Source organism: Cucurbita moschata, unplaced genomic scaffold (genome assembly GCF_002738365.1).
Source record: "Cucurbita moschata cultivar Rifu unplaced genomic scaffold, Cmos_1.0 Cmo_Scf00049, whole genome shotgun sequence".
Lineage (NCBI taxonomy): Eukaryota > Viridiplantae > Streptophyta > Magnoliopsida > Cucurbitales > Cucurbitaceae > Cucurbita > Cucurbita moschata.
Window position 1 is genome coordinate 435,060 of NW_019268565.1, and position 20,655 is coordinate 455,714.

The following is a 20,655-nucleotide window of genomic DNA, read 5'->3' on the forward strand; positions in this document are numbered from 1 at the left end:
TGAACTATGTCAATTTCTGGGCATTATTCTTTTTTCTTTTTTCTCTGACCTCTTGGTCGGAGATAGGGCTTATGTGAGTCAGATGTCATGGTATTTGTTTGTATCCTCAATCACGAGGACTTTAATGGAGGTCATATCCATTTTCATGGAGATTTCTTGATTCGCGTCTAGCGATATTTGTTGTCTTTTTGTCATTAAACGTTAGCAGAATGGTGTTGCCCACACCTTAGAAGGCATTGGGTGTGTCGGGTGGCATGAAGGGAGTTTGGTTTTAGTTGTTATGCTCGAATCTTAGCTTATGTTGTGACAACCAAGGAGTAGAAGTTGATCGAGAGACGATAAAGGAAATACAAGACTGACCCATGCCTCGAAGCGTAAATGGGGTAAAAAGTTCCATGTATTAGCAAAGACTTTAGTGCCGTTGCTTCACCATTAAATTAAATTCTAGTCGGAGAATATCATGCCCCCTTACTTGCTTTACCTAATTTGGATTTGACCTTAAGGAGTTACACATTGCAAGTGAAATATCTTACTAACCACTTCTCCCGACATCAGGTAACAATCCATAAAAATATTGTCGGTCTTTCGACACTCCTCAAGATCCATTCAAACATCGAGCTGCAAAGTTTTTTTTGTTAGTACATCTATCGATTGTAGTCATGAGGGCATATAACTAATGCATACTATCCCGTTCTCTAACTTATCTTTAATAAAATATCGATCAACTTCAAATGTTTTGTTGTATTGTACTCGAGTTTTTTTACTATCTCATTAAAACACAAATATATATATAATAAATAATTTCAATAATATCAATCAAAATATTATCTTTTAACTCTATAATCATACAAATACCTGAATATTGTAGTTACGTTGAATCAACAAGAAAGCCAAATTCTTGCTTTTTGCCCGACTTGAAAATGGAAGAATGCACCCACTACTCGAAACAAAATGTCAACCATCGTAGGCTAATGGCATTGGCAATGACCTCTCCGAGCCCGCCCTGTCAACTAATCAAAGCAAGCTATGGATTACACGGTTGCTCTCTTCCTTTTGTCAGTTCTCAACGAGAAGCCTCTAAAGACTTTCGACTTCTCCAATGACTCTTCCCTTGCTCGGGTTATCGTAAACGACTCGCAAAGCCATAATTCAAGGAAATCATCAAGGGGTGAAGAACTCTACTATTGTACAAATAATTGGTTTCTTAAGATCTCAACCACCTTACAAAGAACATCTTCATTTTCCATAAGATATTGGTGTGCTTCATACTTGCTGCTGCAAATCCTCCCTTCTATACGAAAGTTGTTTCCATCTTTAAGAATAACTCCATGCTCACAACCCAATTCCAAAACCTCAGATTCACAGCATAAGCCTTTCCCAAAGCGTATCCTGAGTTCTGCCGTTTTCATCGACGTTGCTAATTTATTTTTCACCACTTGCACGGCAACCGCAAGACCCGTGACCTAGAACAAACCATGGTCGGATTTAAGAAAGCATTCCATACATGAAAAACCAGAGGTCTAAAGTCTTCTCAGGTTTCATATTAACGCAAAATGCTGCAAAAATTAAATGACTAGTAGACGCGTTTTAACGAATGTGAGATCCCACATTGGTTGGAGAGGTCTAAAGTATACAATCCAAAAATGAAGCTATGTTGTAAATAATCGGTAAAACCATGTTAACGAATGTGAGATCCCACATTGGTTGGAGAGGGGAACCAAGCATTCCTTATAAGGGTGTGAAAACCTCTCCCTAGTAGACGGATTTAAAACCGTGAGGCTGATGGCAATATGTAACGGGTCAAAGCAAACAATATCTGTTAGAGGTGGGCTTGAGCGGTTACAAATGGTAACAGAGCCAGACACCGAGTGGTGTGCTAGTGAGGATGCTGGTCCCGAGGAGGGTGGATTGTGAGATCCCACATTGGTTGAAGAGAAGAACAGAGCATTCCTTATAAGGGTGTAGAAACCTCTCCCTAGTAGACGCGTTTTAAAACCGTGAGGCTGACGGCGATACGTAACAGGCCAAAGCAGACCATATCTGTTAGCGGTGAACTTGGACAGTTACAAATGGTAACATAGCCAGACACCGAGCGGTGTGCCAGCGAGGACGCTGAGCCAAACACCGAACAGTGTGCCAACGAGAACGTTGGGGCCCCAAGGAGGATGCATTGTGAGATCCCACATTGGTTGGGGAGGGGAACGATACATTCCTTATAAGGGTGTGAAACCTTCTCCTAGTAGACGCGTTTTAAAACCGTGAGGCTAACGGCGATAGGTAACAGGCCAAAACAGACAATATCTATTAACGGTGGGCTTTGACTATTACAACGAATCACGGCTAGCAACTACGAGATGAAGCGTACCTTATCGTCACTCTTCAGTAATCCCCTTCTCAAAAGCCTCAATCTGACTGCTGCATAGAATTGCAAGGCATTCCCACCACAGGTTACCTCATTCATCTGTCCAAAACCACCCCGAGCCCCTCCGCTCGATCTAACCTGTAAGACGATAATGCTGCATAGTGAAACACTTTCTTATACTGACAATATGAGGAAGAACTTTTGCAACTTAGTTCCAACCTGATTAATAAAAACAATCAGAGTTTCAGATAGGCTCAGGGAATAATGTATTTTCCTCAACGCTCGGGTCATCACTCGAGATTGAACGTCTTTCTGTGGACTGCCAATCAAAGCATCGAGTTCACTTTGTGGAACAAGTGCAGCTACCTGCAGTTCCAATGAAAGCATCAGCGGACTATCGAAGACTCGATAATATAAAACTAGTCCACGAGTCCTAAGAATAGAAGCATATGACAAATGACATAGTTACTGAATATATCGCTATCGGTCCTCAGAATTTTGGCAAATAAAACGAAGATCATGGCAGAACCATAACTAAATAAGACGTTTTGAGATAGGTAATACAATACATGAGGGCAAGGTAGTCTTACGCTATCAACCACGATTACGTCGACCGATCCACTTTTAACTAACGTATTAACGGCACACAACAAATTTTCAGCAGTATCTGGAGGTGAAATAAGAAGATTATCTACGTTTATACCCATTGCTTCAGCAAGTGACATGTCCATTGCATTCTCTGCGTCAAAATATGCACAATATCCTGCCCAGGGGAAAATCAATAAGCAAAAGATAATGAAACAAAGAAACCAAAAATCTGTCGATAAATTCCACGAAACTTGGTATGGCTATGTAACAGTCCAAGTCCACCGCTAACAGATATTGTCCTCTTTTGGCTTTCCCTTCTACACTTCCCCTCAAGGTTTTAAAACACGTTTATTAGGGAGAGATTTCCACACCCTTATAAGGAATGCTTCGTTTCCCTCTCCAACCGATGTGGGATCTCACAATCCACCCCCCTTGGGGTCCCAGCGTCCTCGTTGGTACACCGTTCGGTATCTAGCTTAGCGTCCTCGTTGGCACACTGCTCGGTGTCTGGCTCAGCGTCCTCGCTGGCACACCACTTGGTGTCTAGCTCTGTTACCATTTGTAACAGTCCAATCTCACCGCTAGCAGATATTGTCTGTTTTGGCCCGTTACATATCGTCGTCAGCCTCACGGTTTTAAAATGCAACTACTAGGGAGAGGTTCCCATACCCTTATAAGGAATTCTTCGTTCTCCTCTCCAACCGAAGTGGGATCTCACAATCTACTCCCCTTGGGAGGCCAGCGTCTTTGCTAGCACATCGTTCCGTGCCCAACTCTAATACCATTTGTAACAGCCTAAGTCCACTTCTAATAGATATTGTCTTCTTTAGGCTTTCCCTTCTGGGTTTTCCCTCAATGTTTTAAAATGTGTTTACTAGGAAGAGGTTTCCACACCCTTATAAGAAATGCTTCATTCCCCTCCCAACCGATGTGGGATCTCACAGGCTAGGACATATGTCCTTGTGGTACACGTTGCACGAAATATACTTATGCACGTGTGTTTTTTACAGTCATATTGGTGAATCATTGACCCGCCACATTTCAAAGTTTCCTTGAAAGCCATGTATTAATCTGCCTTTCTTGTTTGCTCCTAAGTGACCTTCCAAACCAGAAAGGGGACAAGGGAAATTGCACCTAAAAAGAGATAAAAGATAGGAAAATACAAACTAGAAAAGGGGCAAAGAAAGTTGTACTAAATTACATTGGTAAATTCTGTTGAAATACTTAAAATACCAAATACTTAAAAGCCAGTTGAAAGACAAGGCCCAGAGCTGTTATAGAGAATGATGGTAAGGGTTTATGAGCGTTTCTCTCACCCTATTATTAGTGTTAGAAAGGTTATAAATACCTAATCCTTTTCCTGTAAAGTCAGAGCAAAAAACAGAGAGCAAAGAAATACAGAGCAATAGAAAAGGTTTTTGATAAAATCAGTGTTATTTGTCTCCTTGTCTCTCCTCTCACGACATCTCCTTCACAAATCCGCAAGTAGTATTTTCAAAAAAGCGGTATCGGAGCATTCTATCATTAGTGTGTGTGAGATTGCTGGCTACGCCGACAAAAAATCATATTTTGGAAAATAATACCATCTTATCTCCATAATTCATTACAACATTCACAATTCATTCATAAAAATAATAATAAATAATAGAAGTCAAGACTTGAATTTGAAAGTGAGAGCAATAACGGTTAGGAATCACGAACCTCCACAATGGTATGATATTGTCCATTTTGAGCATAAGTTCTCGTGGTTTTGCTTTTGGTTTCCCCAAAAAGTCTCATGCCAATGGAGATAGTGTTCCTTACTTATAGACCCATGATCTTCCTCTTAATTAGCCAATGTGGGACTACTCTTTTCAATAATCCTCAACAATCCTCCCCTCAAACAAAGTACACCATAGAGCCTCCCCTGAGGCCTATGGAGCTCTCAAACAACCTTCCCTTAATCGAGGCTCAACTCCTTTCTCTGGAGCCCTCAAACAAAGTACACCATTTGTTTGACACTTGAGTCTTTTTTTACTACTCCTTCAAGGCTTACAGTGTCTTTGTTCGACATTTGAGGATTTTATTAATATGGCTAAGTTAAGGGCATGGCTCCGATACCATGTTAGGAATCACGAACCTCCACAATGGTATGATATTGTCCACTTTGAGCATAAGCTCTCATGGTTCTGTTTTTGGTTTCCCCAAAAGACCTCATGCCAAGGGAGATAGTGTTCCTTACCTTACAAACCCAAGATCTTCCTATGCGGGACTACTCTTGTCAATAATTCTCAACAATAACAATCCATGATCCAACAAGTAGTTTCGATATGTTATGAGATTGGATAAAAACGAAGAACGAGCATGAAAAAAAAGGACGGTATAAAAATCCGGGTTGATACCAAACCAAATGGGTTTCATCTTGAACAAAATATTTTAAACTAAACAACTTGTCAGAATTATCAACAGGCAGTTATCATTCTGATCCAAAAAAAAAGGCAAAACCAACAGATACCGGTTACCTCCAAGTTTCTGAGCCTCCTTAATGATGTGGAGCGCCAATGTTGACTTTCCAGAAGCTTCTTGCCCATAAATTTCAACTATTCTTCCCTGCATAGCAAGTAGAGTGCTCACGAACAATGCTTTTGCAAACTTTCATAAGTATGCATTATGTAATTTATAAATAATCATACGACTTAGAACTGAATCATGCTGAAACTACATAATTGTCCGAGCATAAGCTCTCATGGTTTTGCTTTTGGTTTCCCCAAAAGGTCTTGTACCAACAGAGATAGTGTCCCTTACTTATATACTTATGATCTTCCGCTTAATTAGTCAATGTGGGACTCCAACAATCCTCCCCTCGAACAAAGTACATCATTGAGCCTCCCCTTAAACCGTCCTCTATTTGTCTAGCACTATCAGGACGACACCCTTTCTCTGGAGTACATTACTGGTTAAGTAGAGCTCTAGCATGAATCTTCATGACTACACCCACCATTGGGTCTCCCCTCAAAAAGTCATCTGCCTGTCTAGACTATCTAGATGACTCCTTTTCTCTGGGTCCAATAGAGCTTAGCACGAATCTTCACTATGACTACACCTTCGAGACTCACAACTTTGTTCGACACCTGAGTCACACTATAACTACACAATCGAGGCTCACAACTTCTTTGTTCGACACTTGAGAAATCTATTGACATGACTAAGTTAAGATAAGAGCATGAGTCTGATACCATGTTAGGAACAACAACCCTCAACATTGATATAATATTGTCCACTTTGAGCATAAGCTCACATGGCTTTGCTTTCGGTTTCCCCAAAAGACCTCATACATGGAGATAGTAATCCTTACTTATATACCTATGATCTTTCTCTTAATTAGCAACGTGGGATTCCGACAATCCTCCACAAGATTGCCACTCAAACCCACCCTTGAAGAAACAACAAGAAGAAATGAAATATGATACTAAATAACATGCAACAAACCCAACTATGGTAAGGTTCAAAACATACATAAGAAAATTTCTCCTATAAGACAAGACGACGATACAAAGTAACAACCGTTAAACCTGTTTATGTTCAAATCAACCCGACACGAACTTTAACTGCAAACACATTCCAATTCCAAAAGTACATGAATGAATCAAATATAAGGCAGAAGAAGAATTCAACTTGCAATTACTCACCTTAGGTAATCCTCCAATCCCAAGAGCAAGGTCAAGCTTTAATGATCCAGTAGAAATCACAGGTGCATTCCGGGAGCTGAAAAACCTCTGCAAACACAACATAGATTCCTTCCCAAACTCACCAGCAAGCTGAGTGACTGCCAAACGTAGTGCAGCATCTTTCTCTGTTGTTCTAGTATCATCACTAAGCTTATCACATTCGAACTCCGAAACATCAACTAAAGCCATAAACACAAATTAAGGTGTATCAGGTAAACAGAAACCGTCAATTGGACATCTCTTATATAACTAATGAGCTACAAAGAAAGAGATCGCTTGCGCTTTTACCTAGTGAGGAAAAATGACAAGCAAGCTAATATGATATGAAAGAAGACGCTAGTGGGGTTGTATTAAATGGTAATGAAAATGAAAAAATGTTGGGACCTCATGCATTATTGTGTGTTCATGCGTTAGGGGATACCCCTTATCCTTCACGATAGTACGGATGCGTACGCTACGAGGCAGGAAAATGATCATTATGTTATCATAATGTTGTCGTGATGGTCGCTTCCTAACCGGTGTCCGGCATCAACAACTACCAGAGAATGCTCGCCCGACCAGAAAGAGAGCCCAGGAGGTATGCGAACCAACTAGTGGGTCCATACTCGCACGTTTGGACCGTGGGTAGGGAAATTAAGTACACATTCCAATTGCCCGTTAGGATGGCCGCCTTAAGAAAATAGCATATTTTGATAGGTCCCATTCATGGAACTATATGTGTTTGCATTCATGGAAAATAGCATGTGTTTGCATTTAAAATACTCAAGTCAGTGCTACTTCTATTTCTATTTCAGGTAAAGGCAAGGCATCCCTGTACGGTTGACAACGGTAGTCACATTTATTTTCTTACACTTAAGCTAGAATAACACGAAGTTTATGTCTTATAAAAAAGTTTAAACGTCTATTTCTGCATAGAAATGATTAGGCTATGATGACAGTAGCGACTCTAGGTAAGTAGAAATCTAGGATCATTACAAATGAGCAACAAAGAAAAAGAAAAAGATCGCTGGCGCTTTTACCAAGTGAAGAAAAATGACAAGCATCCAAACCCAAGCAGTTGATCACATCTCTCCTTCTCTTCTGTAACAAAAGTGAAAAGGGTCACAAAAGAAACACAAAACTCGGAAAACCCATCAATAAAATCTTACTAAATTGAAAGCTAAACAGAGACAAAATACTTTCAAAATCCCCATTATCCAAAAATGATATCTAAATCCTTTCGTTTCTTCCTTTTCCTTCTTGTGAACCGCACGGCTAATAGATAATAGATACTGTCCTCTTTGAACTTTTCCTTTTGGGCTTCCCGTCAAGGTTTTTAAAACGTGTCTGCTAGGGAGAGGTTTCCACACCCTTATAAAGAATGCTTTATTCCCCTCTCCAACCGATGTGGGATCTCACAATCCACCCCATTCGGGACCCAGCATCCTCACTGGCACTTGTTCCTCTCTCCAATCGATGTGGGATCTCACAATCCACCACCCATTTGGAGCCCAGCGTTCTTGCTGGCACATCATCCAGTGTCTAGCTCTGATACCATTTATAACAGCCCTAGCACACCGCTAGTAGATACTGTCCTCTTTTGAGCTTTCCCTTTCAAACTTCCTCTCAAGGTTTTTAAAACGCGTCTACCAAGAAGAGGTTTTTACACCCTTATAAAGAATGCTTCATTCCCCTCTCCAACCGATGTGAGATCTCACAATCCACCCCCCTTCGCGGCCCAGCGTTCTCGCTGGCACTCGTTCCTCTCTCCAATCGATATGGGATCTCACAATCCACCCCTTTTGGGGCCAACATCCTCACTGGCCCTCATTCCTCTCTCCAATCGATGTAGGATCTCACAATCCACCTCCCTTCGAAGCCCAACGTTCTCACTAGCACCTCACCCAATGTCTAGCACTAATACCATTTGTAACAGCTCAAGCACACCATCCTTTTGGACTTCCTCTCAAAGTTCTTAAAACGCATCGGTTAGGAAGAGATTTCCACACTTTTATAAAGAATGCTTCGTTCCGCTCTCCAACCGATGTAGGATCTCACACTTTTCACATTCACAAGAAAAAAAGCTTATCATTCTATGCCAATATCTAATTCATTTCAATCCAGAGGACATTACAGACAAAACCCAGAAATAAAAAGCTTGAAATTCCAACAAGAACAAATAATATCAATTTAAGACAAAGGTCTGAACTAATACAAGTAAAAGAAGCAGTAAAAGGAAAGATACATGGCGGATGGCGTAGAACAGAGACGAAAGGCGCGTTACTTCAAAATGCTTGAGACGGCAAGAACGGAAGACTGAAGATGCGAGGAAGAATGGCATGATCGTAAAGCTTAATGAGGAGAGTTTGGGGTTAGGGTTTGAAGATTAAGAGCTTCGGCGCTTGGGGATTCTGCAGAGGAGAAGCTCCATTGTTCATTTCGGTGCTTGTGGAGGTTACTTGAATCAAGCCCATTGTAAAAACTCAGATGATGAAATGAATTTATTTCTAAAAAAAAAAAAAAAAAAAAAAAAAAAAAAAAAACATTTCTAATACAAAAATCCCAAAAATAAAAAAAATATATTTTGGATTTTTGTTTATTTATTTAATAGATAATATTTTTTTTCTTTTTTTTTTTTAAAATATTAGTAGTGGAGTCCAAAATATCCGACGACAGGAAAGCCCGATCAACCCAACTCAATTTGTACGGTTTGGATTGAGCTACGAGATTATTTAGATTGGATTGAGTTCGAGATGGTTCATCCGATTGTTCTAAAATTAGAATAAGTTGAACTAAACCGGCTCGAATTTATTGTTAATTAAAAAAAAAATACTTTTATTTATGATAGGGACCAATATTCATTTTATTTTTATTTAATTTTATAATTATTATTAAAACTTTACCAACTATCATTAATACTTTGTTATGCTGAACGTTTAAAATAGTTTTAAAATTATCAACTTTAAAAAATATCATTAAATTATTAAAATTTCAATAATACCTTTTAAAAATTTAAAAATTTCGAAAATTATTTTTACAGTCAGTTTATTAATTTTTAAATAAGTAATGAACTTTCTAAAATAATATTAAAATATTTGTACATAATTTACAATGTATCATATTTTTTCTTTTATATAGATAAAAGATGTTAATGCTAATTTTTAAATTTGGTGGATATTTTTTTAATATAAATGTATTTTTTTATTTTTTTTTATGTTGAAATTTTTAAAAATTTGAGGGTATTTTTAATTTTGAAATAATGCAGTAATAATTTGTCATTTAAAAAAAATAAATAAAGATATTATTAATCTTAAAAATGGCATTTTTATTAATTTAGGCTTATTATTATTAAAAGAAATAAGGTATTTTCTTTTTTTGAAAATTTTAATGTGAATTCAACTCGTTCAGTCTTCTGTAAAACGTGGAGACGATCCAGATTCTTCGAATAAGTATAATCCTCTAAACCCCCGACTCGATTCGTCACATTCAATCGGAACTCAGATCCTCCTTGTTGAATTTTCGCTCCGTTGATTGCTCGATTTTGTTGTTAATTCTTCTTCTAGCCTTGCTCCGATCTAAAATGGCGGCGACGGCGTCTCAGTTTTCGTGCTTCTTCGCCATCAACCGTGGCTTTCGCCTGCAACAGCGCCGCTCATTTTTAGCTCCTCGCCCTTCTCTTTCCTTGCCTAAGGTTTGTGTTTCATTTCCGTATTCTTGTTTCTGATTTCTTTTGGCAACTTTACGAATCCGAGATTTGAAGAAATTGTTGTGAATTTCGATGAGTTATGAGTCTGTTTCGCTATTATGAATTAGTGATGAAAACGCTTTTTCTGTAAGTCTGGGATTTGATTTATATTCATTCAAGGACGGATAATTAAGATTAAATTCGCTATCTTGAATGTTTTAATTCAGAAACAGTATCTTTTGCAAGTTGGGTTGAATGATTTTGATGTTTCGATTACCTGATTTAATACTACGTTCAATCTAATAAGCTCTCGCTGCTGCTTGAATTTTATTGCTTCTCTGCTTGAATTTAGTTTTCGCTTTGTTCACTTGTTAGAGTTTTCATCGATACTCATCTGTACATTTTTTAGAACTTAGATCGAACTTCTAATTGACAAGAGATAGGACAGTTCCCATTTAGTTTTAAAAGTTTTGAAATGGTCATTTCTTGAAAGTGCTTAATTCTTGTGCTGTGTTTAAGTAATGGCTTAGGTTAATGGTGGTAAACACGAGGGCATCAAGTGGCATAATCGGTTGAACTGATACTCGAGTTTTCCTTTTTTAGTTATCGATTGTTATGAGCCTTGAAGGATCTGCTTCAAATACTGCTGATGCTGATGCCCAGACTAAGACAACTTTAAGCGATGCCAGTTATGCATCAGAATCTCAAGTTACCTCAAATTCATATCCTGGTGTTGAAGAGTCGTCTGATGTTGGAAATGTAGAGAACGACGTTGGCACTGTGCCTAAACGATCAGCAAAAATCCATGATTTCTGTTTTGGCATTCCCTTCGGTGAGTTTTGCATTCTTTTGTCATTGATAGGCTAGCTGCTTGTAGCAGTTAGAATGCAACATTATTGCTTGCATTGTGTTGGGGTCTTGGCCTTTCACTTGAGGAGGAGGAAAAGTGCTTCTCACCTCCTAATATTGTTTCTCAAATGCATTACATTGAATGATGATTTGTTGTGTTAAATGTAGCTATTAAGAAACTGTAACCTGATCAAAGCCTTAGTTTTTTGCAATCACTTATTTATTATACGAAACGAGTAGCAGTTCTACAAATGCATTCATTCAGTTTAAAATGTGAATGGTTGATTTGATCGCCAAATGCCTTGACCTAGTGGCTCTAGAATGACTGAGATGACTCAAGTCATGTGATCATGAGGATTACGAATGGAATGCAGAAAATAACCAGCTGGTTGAGGTTAATTTTCATAATGTATTCTGATAAAACAGTAATCTTTAAGGAGCTCATGCAACAAAAACATGAAACAGAGATAAAATAGTGAGGGATTATTTCAATTCTTCAGTACCCGTTTCCCGTTTTCTCATTCAGAATAAATTTAAGAAAGAAAACTTCTTCGTCAATGGTATTGGAAGAAAATTTGACTGAGCATGCCCTTCACCTGGTGGGCATTGGTCTTGAAGGAGAAAACAAAATTCCATTTGCCAAACTGTTAATTAGATATGTTCTCTGCTTAACAACCTTTAGAAAGCTGAATCTGTTTGCTTTCTTTCCCCGTGCCATGAAGCTTTTGGGTGTTAGTGAACTTATTGGCCTATGTCTGTGCTGTGAAAGTTTACTGGAGGGAGAGGTGGGAATGGTAATGTAACATTTAAGAGTTAGTATAGACTGCACATATATATAGCAGGTGTGATGTAATCATCACGTGTGTGGGATTTGTGTTGGGACAGGAAGCTGGTTGTCTCGAATTGCCCTAACTAGTTCTTATTCTTGTTTACTGCTTTGATCTTTGGAAATTTTTTTTTACCAGTGTTGATACGGGAACAGATTGCCTTATAAACTCTCTTTAGGGTACTGGATAATTTGATAATTTCTTTCTTGTATTTGTTAAACTTTAAGAGTCTCTAGATGATGTCCTGTTCTGTTTCAATGCAATGTCGAGAATATGCGTGACTTAGTCTGTTTCTCTGTTTGTTATCTACGGGATGATATTGAATTAGAGGGTTTTAAATAAGGAAAAGGGGGTGAAAGTATCTGACAGTTTCTTTTATTGGAATAATGATAAACCGATAAATCAGGACGTTAAAGCAATAGAGATCCCACATCGTTTAATCTTTGTATGTTCGCTTAAGTTCAGAACCTTCCCTTCCTGTGTAATAAAACATGCCTTCCACTTTGAAAGAATACAACCTAATGGTGCCATGTTCTTACCCCCCCTAACGTTTGACTATGAACTCGTTACAGGTGGAATTGTTCTAAGTGGTGGCCTTATTAGCTTAATATTTTCGAGAAACCCGTCTGCATTGACCAGTTTGATCTCTGGGGGTGCTTTGCTGGCTCTGAGCACTTTAAGTTTGAAAATCTGGAGGCAGGGGAAGTCCAGTTTGCCATATATTCTAGGACAAGCAGGTAATTGATTTGGTTACTCTTTTAAGTCAGTTGCATCTCCCTCTAAATATACTTCAGACATGCAATATAACGTGTTTTAATTAGGTCTTTGGAGCCTTTTTTCGTATAGTTAGTTGTTCGGTCTCTCTTGGTGGACTATCTTCTTGTACGCTCGTGCATTCTTACTGCCTCGTTTTAATTGTATACATAATATATGCATTCAGCATGTTTTAATTGCTCGAAATACAAAAGTTATGTTCAAGTTCTGAATTTGACTGTGTGCTTACCATCTTTGCAGTACTTACCGCCTCATTTTTCTGGAATAGTTTTCAGACGTACTCATCGGTATGCACTTTATCGCACTTCATCCATATAAATATTCGACCTGAGTCAATAGATATTAATGTCGTGATTATACTATTTTCGTGATTGTAGACCAAAAACGTGTTTCCATCGGCCTTATACGCTGCACTCAGGTAAACTCTTTTTTGATAGTTCTGACTGACATGTCTTCCTTCGCTAACTCTACTTGAGATTAATCAAATTCTCCCAACGCAAACTTGTTTTGGCTTTGTTTCTCTCAGCGCTGCAATGCTGTGCTTCTACATATATGTGGTAATTTCTGGGGGAAACCCGCCACCAAAAAAATTAAAGCCTTCTCCATCTGCTGCTTAATGAATTTGAATCCTACTGATTACATTTAGGAAACGTTTACTGTGTAGCATGTTGAGTTGAGTTTGAGTTGAGTTTGAGTTGAGTTGAGTTAGGACGGAAAAGAGGACTTATTTTCTTTTGTTGGGATGGTTAAATATGAAATAAAGCTTGGAGGGGAGGGGGGATGTTCTGTACTTCATCATCTGTGAGGTTTGCAAATATGATGTGAATACAAGTTTGGTTGTAGTAAACTCGATAGTTCGAAAAACTTTATCAACTCACGTTTGAATTGGGTTACGAATTTATTTGGATTTGGTTGAGTTCTAATAGATGAAAATTTTACCGATTGAGTTGATTTATAGGTTCTCATTAAATTTGATTGGGATGAACGGAACCCACTCAAATTTATTGTTAATTTAAAATATATTTGTCATTAGGTGAATTAAGTCTTTTAACATGTTCTAATATGATGTCGTGGATCCATATGACAGGTTCGTGTATGTATATATGTTAATAAAATAATAATTCGGTGAATTAAGTTTTAACATGTTCTAATATGATGTCGGGATCCACATAAAATAATAATTTAAGGAAGTTGATGATCAAACCTTTTTACATGGGAGCTGAAAATTTATCTAAGTGGATGTAGTTTTAGGCTTTTAGGTGAGATAAAAGCTCTCTTGTTTAGTTAAACTTCCTTGCCACAATGGCCATAGACTTGGTTGAGGCCTTTTTATATTAGTTTAATTGTGTTGGTAGGTTACTTCATTAGTTAATCATTGATAGTTCGGTTCTTGTATTCTTTGTATTCTTTATGGCGGTTTGAACAGAGTTAGTTGATACTTATTGTGAGATCCTACTTCGGTTGGAGAAGGAAACGAGGCATTTCTAATAAGAGTGTGAAAACCTCTCCTTAGTAGACGCGTTTTAAAATTGTGAGGCTAATGACGATATGTAACAAATCAAGTAGACAATATTTACTAGCGATGAGTTTGAATTGTTATACTTATTCTTCGGTTACACTATACTTAACTAAATCCAAATAAAATTTTAGGATTTATTCTTGCAACAAATACTTTAAGGATATCTAGGGATAAAGTGCTGGTTTGGTGCGGGTCGTGAGAGCGGCCCCAATACCCAACCAAAGGGCTACGTGGTACCAGTTGAAAATAGTACCGTTCATAATCCTCCCATACATTTGAGTTGGCTGAGTTGACTCTATTTTTTAGTTGGTCGAGTAGGGTTGGATGACGTGGAATAGAGTTGGCTGAGTTGACTCTATTTTTTAGTTGGTCGAGTAGGGTTGGATGACGTGGAATAGAATTGAATTGTAACCCTATTTTTAGGTTAGTCGAGTTGATTTGACTATAAAAATGTCACTCATACAACCTTTATAGTTTGGTTAGTTAGTTTGAATTAGTCGAATCTTTAGATCACCTAAACATACCTAATTACGAACATTACTTTCATTTATAAGTTTTTTTTTTATTATTTTTAAAAAAAAATTAGAAAAACAAGCCAATTTAAAAAAAATAAAATAAGAAAATGAAAACAAAATCATTATAAATGAGGGGTTTAGAATGGATAAAAAGAAGTTATTAGAAGTTTCTAATTGGAAGACATAATGATAATGGGTTGGTGACAAGACATGCTGACATGAACATTAATTAATTAATTAATTAATTAATTACTGATGGAAAAACCCTAATTGTCCACATGGCAAAACATGCTGACAGGTGGCCCATGTGGCAAAATGTATGAACAAGGTGGGCTTCTGCCACGTGTACCCTTTTATTGTCACATTCACTAGTATTATCCTCCCAAAATAAGTTCATAAAATCATCTCAACCAAATCCAAATCCAATATGATTGGATTGGTAATTACTTTCTGTTTTCCACTAAAGAGAGTTTGTGATCAAATTATACTCATTATTTTTTCAATCCATGTCAAAATAATTCAAAACGATAATGTCGAATGCTGATTTGTCGATCGATAATAGGTTTTAATTGGTAGAGAGTTTTAGAAAACCTGATCAATCCAATCTAACGTGTACTGTTTGAGTTGAGTTATAAATTTATTTGGGTCGAGTTGGGTTGGATTCAAATAAATAAAAATTTTGTGGATTGAGTTGGTTCATGGGTTCTCGTAAAAATATATATTGAAATTTAGTTACAAATTTTAATTAATTGTTTGCAAATAAATAAATAGAATATTAAAAATAAAAATTTGAGTAAACCATTTGAACCAACCTAACTCAACCAAGCCCAAAAAAAATTATGGTTCGGTTGGGTTAGTTCTTAACCTGAACAATTGGGTTAGGTCTAAAAGATGTTTCAACCTGAACCAATTCAATTCATGAAAATTTCGGGTTGGATCGAAAATGTAACGGTCTAGATCCACCGCTATCAGATATCAGATATGTCCTCTTTGGACTTTCCCTCTAGTTTGGATCGAAAGTGTAACGGCCTAGATCCACCGCTATCAGATATCAGATATGTCCTCTTTTATGTCCTCTTTGGACTTTCCCTCAAAGCTTTAATGGTGGTTTGTTCTCCTCCCCAACCAATATGGGACATCACAATCTACTCCCTTTGGGGCCTAGCGTCTTTACTGGCACACCACCTCGAGTCTACCCGCCTTTGGAGAACAACGAGAAGGCTGGCACATCGCTCAGTGTCTGGCTCTGATACCATTTGTAATGGCCCAGATTACCACTATCAGATATTGTTCTCTTTGGGCTTTCTCTTTCAGGCTTCCCCTCAAGGCTCTAAAACGCGTCTGTTAGGAGAAGGTTTCCACACCCTTATAAATGGTGGTTTGTTCTCCTCCCTAACTAATGTGGGACATCACTTAAAGGTCTAATTCAACCTAATCTATAAAGGTTCTTAACAATGGGTAGAAGGGTTTAAGGATCGACAACGCTAAAATGTTGTTTATAATTGCTTAAAAAAAGAACATTACTCATGATAAGACAACATGTTTTGTTTGTATGTTCTTAGGTGAGTTTTGTAAAAGTGGTCATAGCACTAATAAGGTGGTCATGTCCACTACAAGTTCTTGCTTCATAGCATGTCGTTGTTACCCACCAGGCTTATCTTGTTGAGTAGGCTTTCGACCATCTTTATCTTTCAAACATCCTGTCGTCCTTGATTATAACAGTCTAAGTCACTGTTAGTAAATATTGTCCGCTTTATTCCGTTACGTATCATTATTAGCCTCACAGTTTTAAAATTCATCTGTTAGGGAGAAGTTTTCACACTCTTATAAGGAATGTTTCGTTCTCTCCAACTGATGTGGGATCTCACAATCCACCCGCCTTAAGAGTTCAATGTCCTTGCTGACACACTGGCCGATGTCCGGCTCTGTTACCATTTGTAACAATCCAAGCTCACTGTTAGTAGATATTGTCTGTTTTAACCAGTTACGTATCGTTGTTAGTCTCACGATTTTAAAATGCGTATGTTAGGGGGAAGTTTCTACCTCTTTATAAGAAATGCTTCGTTCTCCTCTCTAACCGGTGTGGGATCTCACAAAAAAATCACGACCCTTTACAAATATAAACAGCATTCATCTCAAAACCTCAAAATCTTTGAATCTAATCGAATCGAATCCGGGTTGGAGTGGGAGAAGCTTAGAACATAAAAAAGTATTGGTGAGAGGACAATAAGGCTCATATAAGTGCCAATCTTTATCATTTCCAAGATTACTTGTGGTATAAAACAAATTTGAAAAAGTATTGGATAGGTTTTAATGTGGAAAGGATGTCGTATCACTATTAAAAAATTTCGACTAAATTAATAAAAATATCTATAAATTTTTTAAATTTTTTAATAATATCTTTAAACTTTTAACTTAAATTTTTTTAAAAAAAATTAATTTTGAATAGAAACATCCAATAATTTATTTTAAAAATATATTTCAATTTTTAAGAACTAATTGATGCTTTTATAATTTAAAAAATTTAAAAATACCCCTAAGATTTTAAAAATAGCATTAACACTATTAAAGTTTATGATTTTTTTTTTAAAAAAATATTATTGTCAATATATGGAAAGAAGCCGTCTACCTACACCTTATAGATCATCTTTCTTTCCAATTTTAGAAGTATTACGGTAAAAAAATTTAAAACTTTTTTTCTAAAACGGTAAGGATATTAATTGTTACTTATAAAAGTTCAAATTGGGTAGGGTCACTTTTGGACTGACACTCTGTAGAAGAGGTCAATAAGGTTGAAATCATATAAATGGGTCTATAGCTCAGTACTAGAGCATTTGACTGCAGATTAAGAGGTCTTTTCTATTTACCCATGTAGGTAGCTTTTGCAGTTCTCGAACCCAATTGGGCCCTTTCATTCATCCATGTAGGAACCACTCGAACCTGAGTGGGTAGGGTCACTTTTGGACCGATACTCTATAGAAGGGGTCAGTAGCTTGTGTAGTTCTTGAACCCGATTGGGCCCTTTCATTCATTCATGTAGGAACCACTTGGGTCACTTTGGGACCGATACGCTGTAGAAGGGTCACTAAGGTTGAGATTATCCAAAATGGGTCCATAGCTCAGTGGTAGGGTCACTTTTGGACCGATACTATGTACAAAGGGTCACTAAGGTTAAGATTATACAAAATGGATCCATAGCTCAATGGTAGAGCATTTAACTGCAGATTAAGAGAGGTCACCAATTCAAACCTGGTTGGGCCCTTCTATTCATCCACGTAGGGTGATTATTGCTTTTGGACTGATTGAAGGGATCACTAAGGTTGAGATCATACGAAATGGGTCCATAGCTCATTCTTTTTATTCATTCATGTATGATTGCTTTTGGCTCAAACCCGGGGTAGGGTTGGATCGACACTCTGTAGAAGGGATCACTAAGGTTAAAATGATATGAAATGGGTCCATAGCTCAGTGATAGAGCATTTGACTGCAAATCAACAAGTCATTAGTTCAAACCTAGTTGGGCCCTTCTATTCTTACACGTAGGCCGATGATTGCTTTTGGCTCGAACCCGATTGGGTAGGGTCACTTTTGGACTGACACTCTCTAGAAGAGATCACTAAGGTTGAAATCATGCAAAATGGGTCCATAGCTCAGTGGTAGAGCATTTGACTGCAGATCAAGAGGTCACCAGTTTGAACCTGGTTGGGCCCTTCTATTCATTCGTGTAAGTCGATGAATGCTTTTGGCTCCAACCCGATTGGGTAGGGTCACTTTTGGACCGACGAGGAATCACTTAGGTTCCTAGCTCAGTGGTAGAGCATTTAACTGAGTTCAAAGAGGTCACCAGTTCGAACCTGGTTTGGGCCCTTCTAATTCATCCATGTAGGTTAATGATTATTTTTGGCTCAAGGGTAGGGTCACTTTTGGACCAACACTTTGTAGAAAAGATCAAGGTTGAGATCATACAAAATGGGTCCACAGTGGTAGAGCATTTGACTGCAGATTAAAGATCACTAAGGTTGAGATCATACAACATGGGTCCATAGTTCAGTGGTAGAGCACCAGTTTGAACCTAGTTGAGCCTTTCTATTCATACATGTAGGTTGACGTTTGCTTTTGACTCGAACTCGATTGGGTAGGGTCACTTTTGGACCGACAAGGGATCACTAAGGTTGAAATTATACAAAATGGGTTCATAGCTTAGTGGTAGAGCATTTGACTGCAAATCAAGAGGTCATCAGTTCAAACTTGGTTGGGCCCTTCTATTCCTACATGTAGGTTGATGATTGCTTTTGGCTCGAACTCGATTGGGTAGGGTCACTTTTGGACCGACCTCTGTAGAAGGGATCACTAAGGTTGAAATCATACCAAATAGATTTTGGTTCCAACCCAATTGGGTAGGGTCACTTTTGGACCTAGGTTGATGATTGCTTTTGGCTCGAACCCGATTGGGTAGGGTCACTTTTGGACCGACAGAAGGGATCACTTGGGTTCATAGCCCTTCTATTCATACATGTAGGTTGATGATTGCTTTTGGTTCTAACCCGATTGGGTAGGTGTTGAGATATGGAGCCTGATGCCTAGATCTGGTTGAGATATATTTGGAAGATATTTTGTAAAGATATGATAGAGATATATATGGTAGAGATTTGATAAAGATTTGATAGATTATATACGGTAGGTTTAAATGTTTGGAAGCTATATTTAGTAAATTGAAACCATATATATACCCCATTAGGCAGTGCTCTCAAGATGTACTCTTCATTCTCTGTATTCTCTCTCGTTGTATGTACCTGACAGTCATCAATAATAAAACCTTTAACCAATATTCCTCCTTGTATTTTCTCTCTTCTGTTCTTTGTGTTCATCTTGATCGAGTGTGTGCGTTGTTGAGCGATCCTAACAATTGGTATCAGAGCTAACAACTGGTATTCAATCCTAACAACTGGTAGCAGAGCGAGGCGAAAGTCACCACGATCTGTGAAGATGGAAAGTTCAAAGATTGGAATCGAGAAGTTCGATGGATCCGATTTCGGTTTCTAGAAGATGCAGATTGAAGATTATCTGTACCAGAAAGATCTTTACAAACCCCTATTGGGGGTGAAGTTGGATACTATGACCACGGAGCAATGGAAACTCAAGGATTGTCAGGCCTTAGGGTTGATCCGGTTGACGCTATCTAGAAACGTGGCGTTCAATATCATCAAGGAGAAGACAACGTTAGATCTGTTGAAGGCGCTGTCGAATATGTACGAAAAACCGTCGGCTATGAACAAAGTGTATTTGATGCGGAGATTGTTCAATCTACAGATGTCTGAAGGTGAATCTATTGCTAATCATATAAATGAATTCAATATGATCGTACGTCAATTGAGTTTGGTGGAAATTAATTTCGAGGATGAAATTAAAGCGTTGATTTTGATGTCATCTTTACCCGAGTCATGGGACACTGTTGTTGCCACAATCAGCAGTTCTCGAGGATCTGATAAACTGAAATTTGATAAAATTCGAGATGTAGTTCTCAGCGAAAGTATTCGCAAACGAGAAATTGGAGATTCGTCAGGCAATGCTCTCAGTGTTGACTGAAGGGGAAGTAGTAAATCAAAGAGCTCAAACAAATATGGGCGATCGAAATCAAGGAACCGAGAAAAATTTTCAAACAAGCCAAATGTAAAATGTTGGAGTTGTGGAGAAAAAGTACACTTTCGAACAGATTGTACAAAACTGAAGAAGAAGCAAAATCACAAATCTAGAGATGATGATGATTCTATAAATTCAGCAGAAGACATTGGGGATGTTCTAGTCCTCAGTGTGGACAGTTTGATTGAATCCTTGATTTTGGATTCAGGT

The 20,655-nt window shown here is 37.9% G+C and overlaps 2 protein-coding genes and 3 non-coding genes across 6 annotated transcripts; 4 read left to right on the forward strand and 1 right to left on the reverse strand.

The window, feature by feature from the left end:
• Window positions 1-799: 799 nt before the first annotated feature.
• LOC111435486 (DNA repair protein recA homolog 2, mitochondrial) lies at window positions 800-9,115 on the reverse strand. 2 transcript variants are annotated; one of them, XM_023072872.1, is made up of 8 exons: window positions 8,882-9,115; window positions 7,677-7,737; window positions 6,619-6,836; window positions 5,452-5,539; window positions 2,953-3,125; window positions 2,582-2,728; window positions 2,366-2,500; window positions 800-1,463 (listed from the first exon to the last, which is right to left on the reverse strand). In XM_023072872.1, the coding sequence occupies exons 1-8, from the start codon at window positions 8,975-8,977 to the stop codon at window positions 1,182-1,184; spliced, it is 1,200 nt and encodes a 399-aa protein (XP_022928640.1). In that variant the 5' UTR covers window positions 8,978-9,115; the 3' UTR covers window positions 800-1,181. The 2 variants fall into 2 exon arrangements, with proteins under 2 accessions (XP_022928640.1, XP_022928639.1); XM_023072871.1 differs by having other exon boundaries at window positions 7,677-7,740.
• Window positions 9,116-10,032: 917 nt separating this feature from the next.
• On the forward strand, window positions 10,033-13,696 carry LOC111435489 (protein FATTY ACID EXPORT 1, chloroplastic). Its single transcript, XM_023072875.1, has 6 exons — window positions 10,033-10,327; window positions 10,925-11,153; window positions 12,570-12,734; window positions 13,012-13,058; window positions 13,149-13,189; window positions 13,298-13,696. Exons 1-6 carry the CDS (start codon window positions 10,217-10,219, stop codon window positions 13,386-13,388), a joined length of 684 nt encoding a protein of 227 aa, XP_022928643.1. The 5' UTR covers window positions 10,033-10,216; the 3' UTR covers window positions 13,389-13,696.
• A 4,563-nt stretch (window positions 13,697-18,259) lies between these two features.
• Window positions 18,260-18,331, forward strand: TRNAC-GCA. The gene has a single exon. It is a non-coding gene; the product is annotated as a tRNA-Cys (tRNA).
• A 113-nt stretch (window positions 18,332-18,444) lies between these two features.
• Window positions 18,445-18,516, forward strand: TRNAC-GCA. The gene has a single exon. It is a non-coding gene; the product is annotated as a tRNA-Cys (tRNA).
• Window positions 18,517-18,994: 478 nt separating this feature from the next.
• Window positions 18,995-19,066, forward strand: TRNAC-GCA. The gene has a single exon. It is a non-coding gene; the product is annotated as a tRNA-Cys (tRNA).
• Window positions 19,067-20,655: the final 1,589 nt, after the last annotated feature.

What these genes read in the sequence shown, in the direction of transcription:
- LOC111435486 (XM_023072871.1), bottom strand. Translation starts at nt 8,977, where the DNA reads ATGCCATTCTTCCTCGCATCTTCAGTCTTCCGTTCTTGCCGTCTCAAG. An exon ending in GGAGGCTCAGAAACTTGGAG is followed by an intron (nt 3,126 to 5,451) that starts GTAACCGGTATC and finishes TCCCCTGGGCAG; the next exon opens with GATATTGTGCATATTTTGAC. An exon ending in ACGTAATCGTGGTTGATAGC is followed by an intron (nt 2,729 to 2,952) that starts GTAAGACTACCT and finishes TTGGAACTGCAG; the next exon opens with GTAGCTGCACTTGTTCCACA.
- LOC111435489 (XM_023072875.1), top strand. Translation starts at nt 10,217, where the DNA reads ATGGCGGCGACGGCGTCTCAGTTTTCGTGCTTCTTCGCCATCAACCGT. An exon ending in ATATATTCTAGGACAAGCAG is followed by an intron (nt 12,735 to 13,011) that starts GTAATTGATTTG and finishes CCATCTTTGCAG; the next exon opens with TACTTACCGCCTCATTTTTC. An exon ending in GTTTTCAGACGTACTCATCG is followed by an intron (nt 13,059 to 13,148) that starts GTATGCACTTTA and finishes TCGTGATTGTAG; the next exon opens with ACCAAAAACGTGTTTCCATC.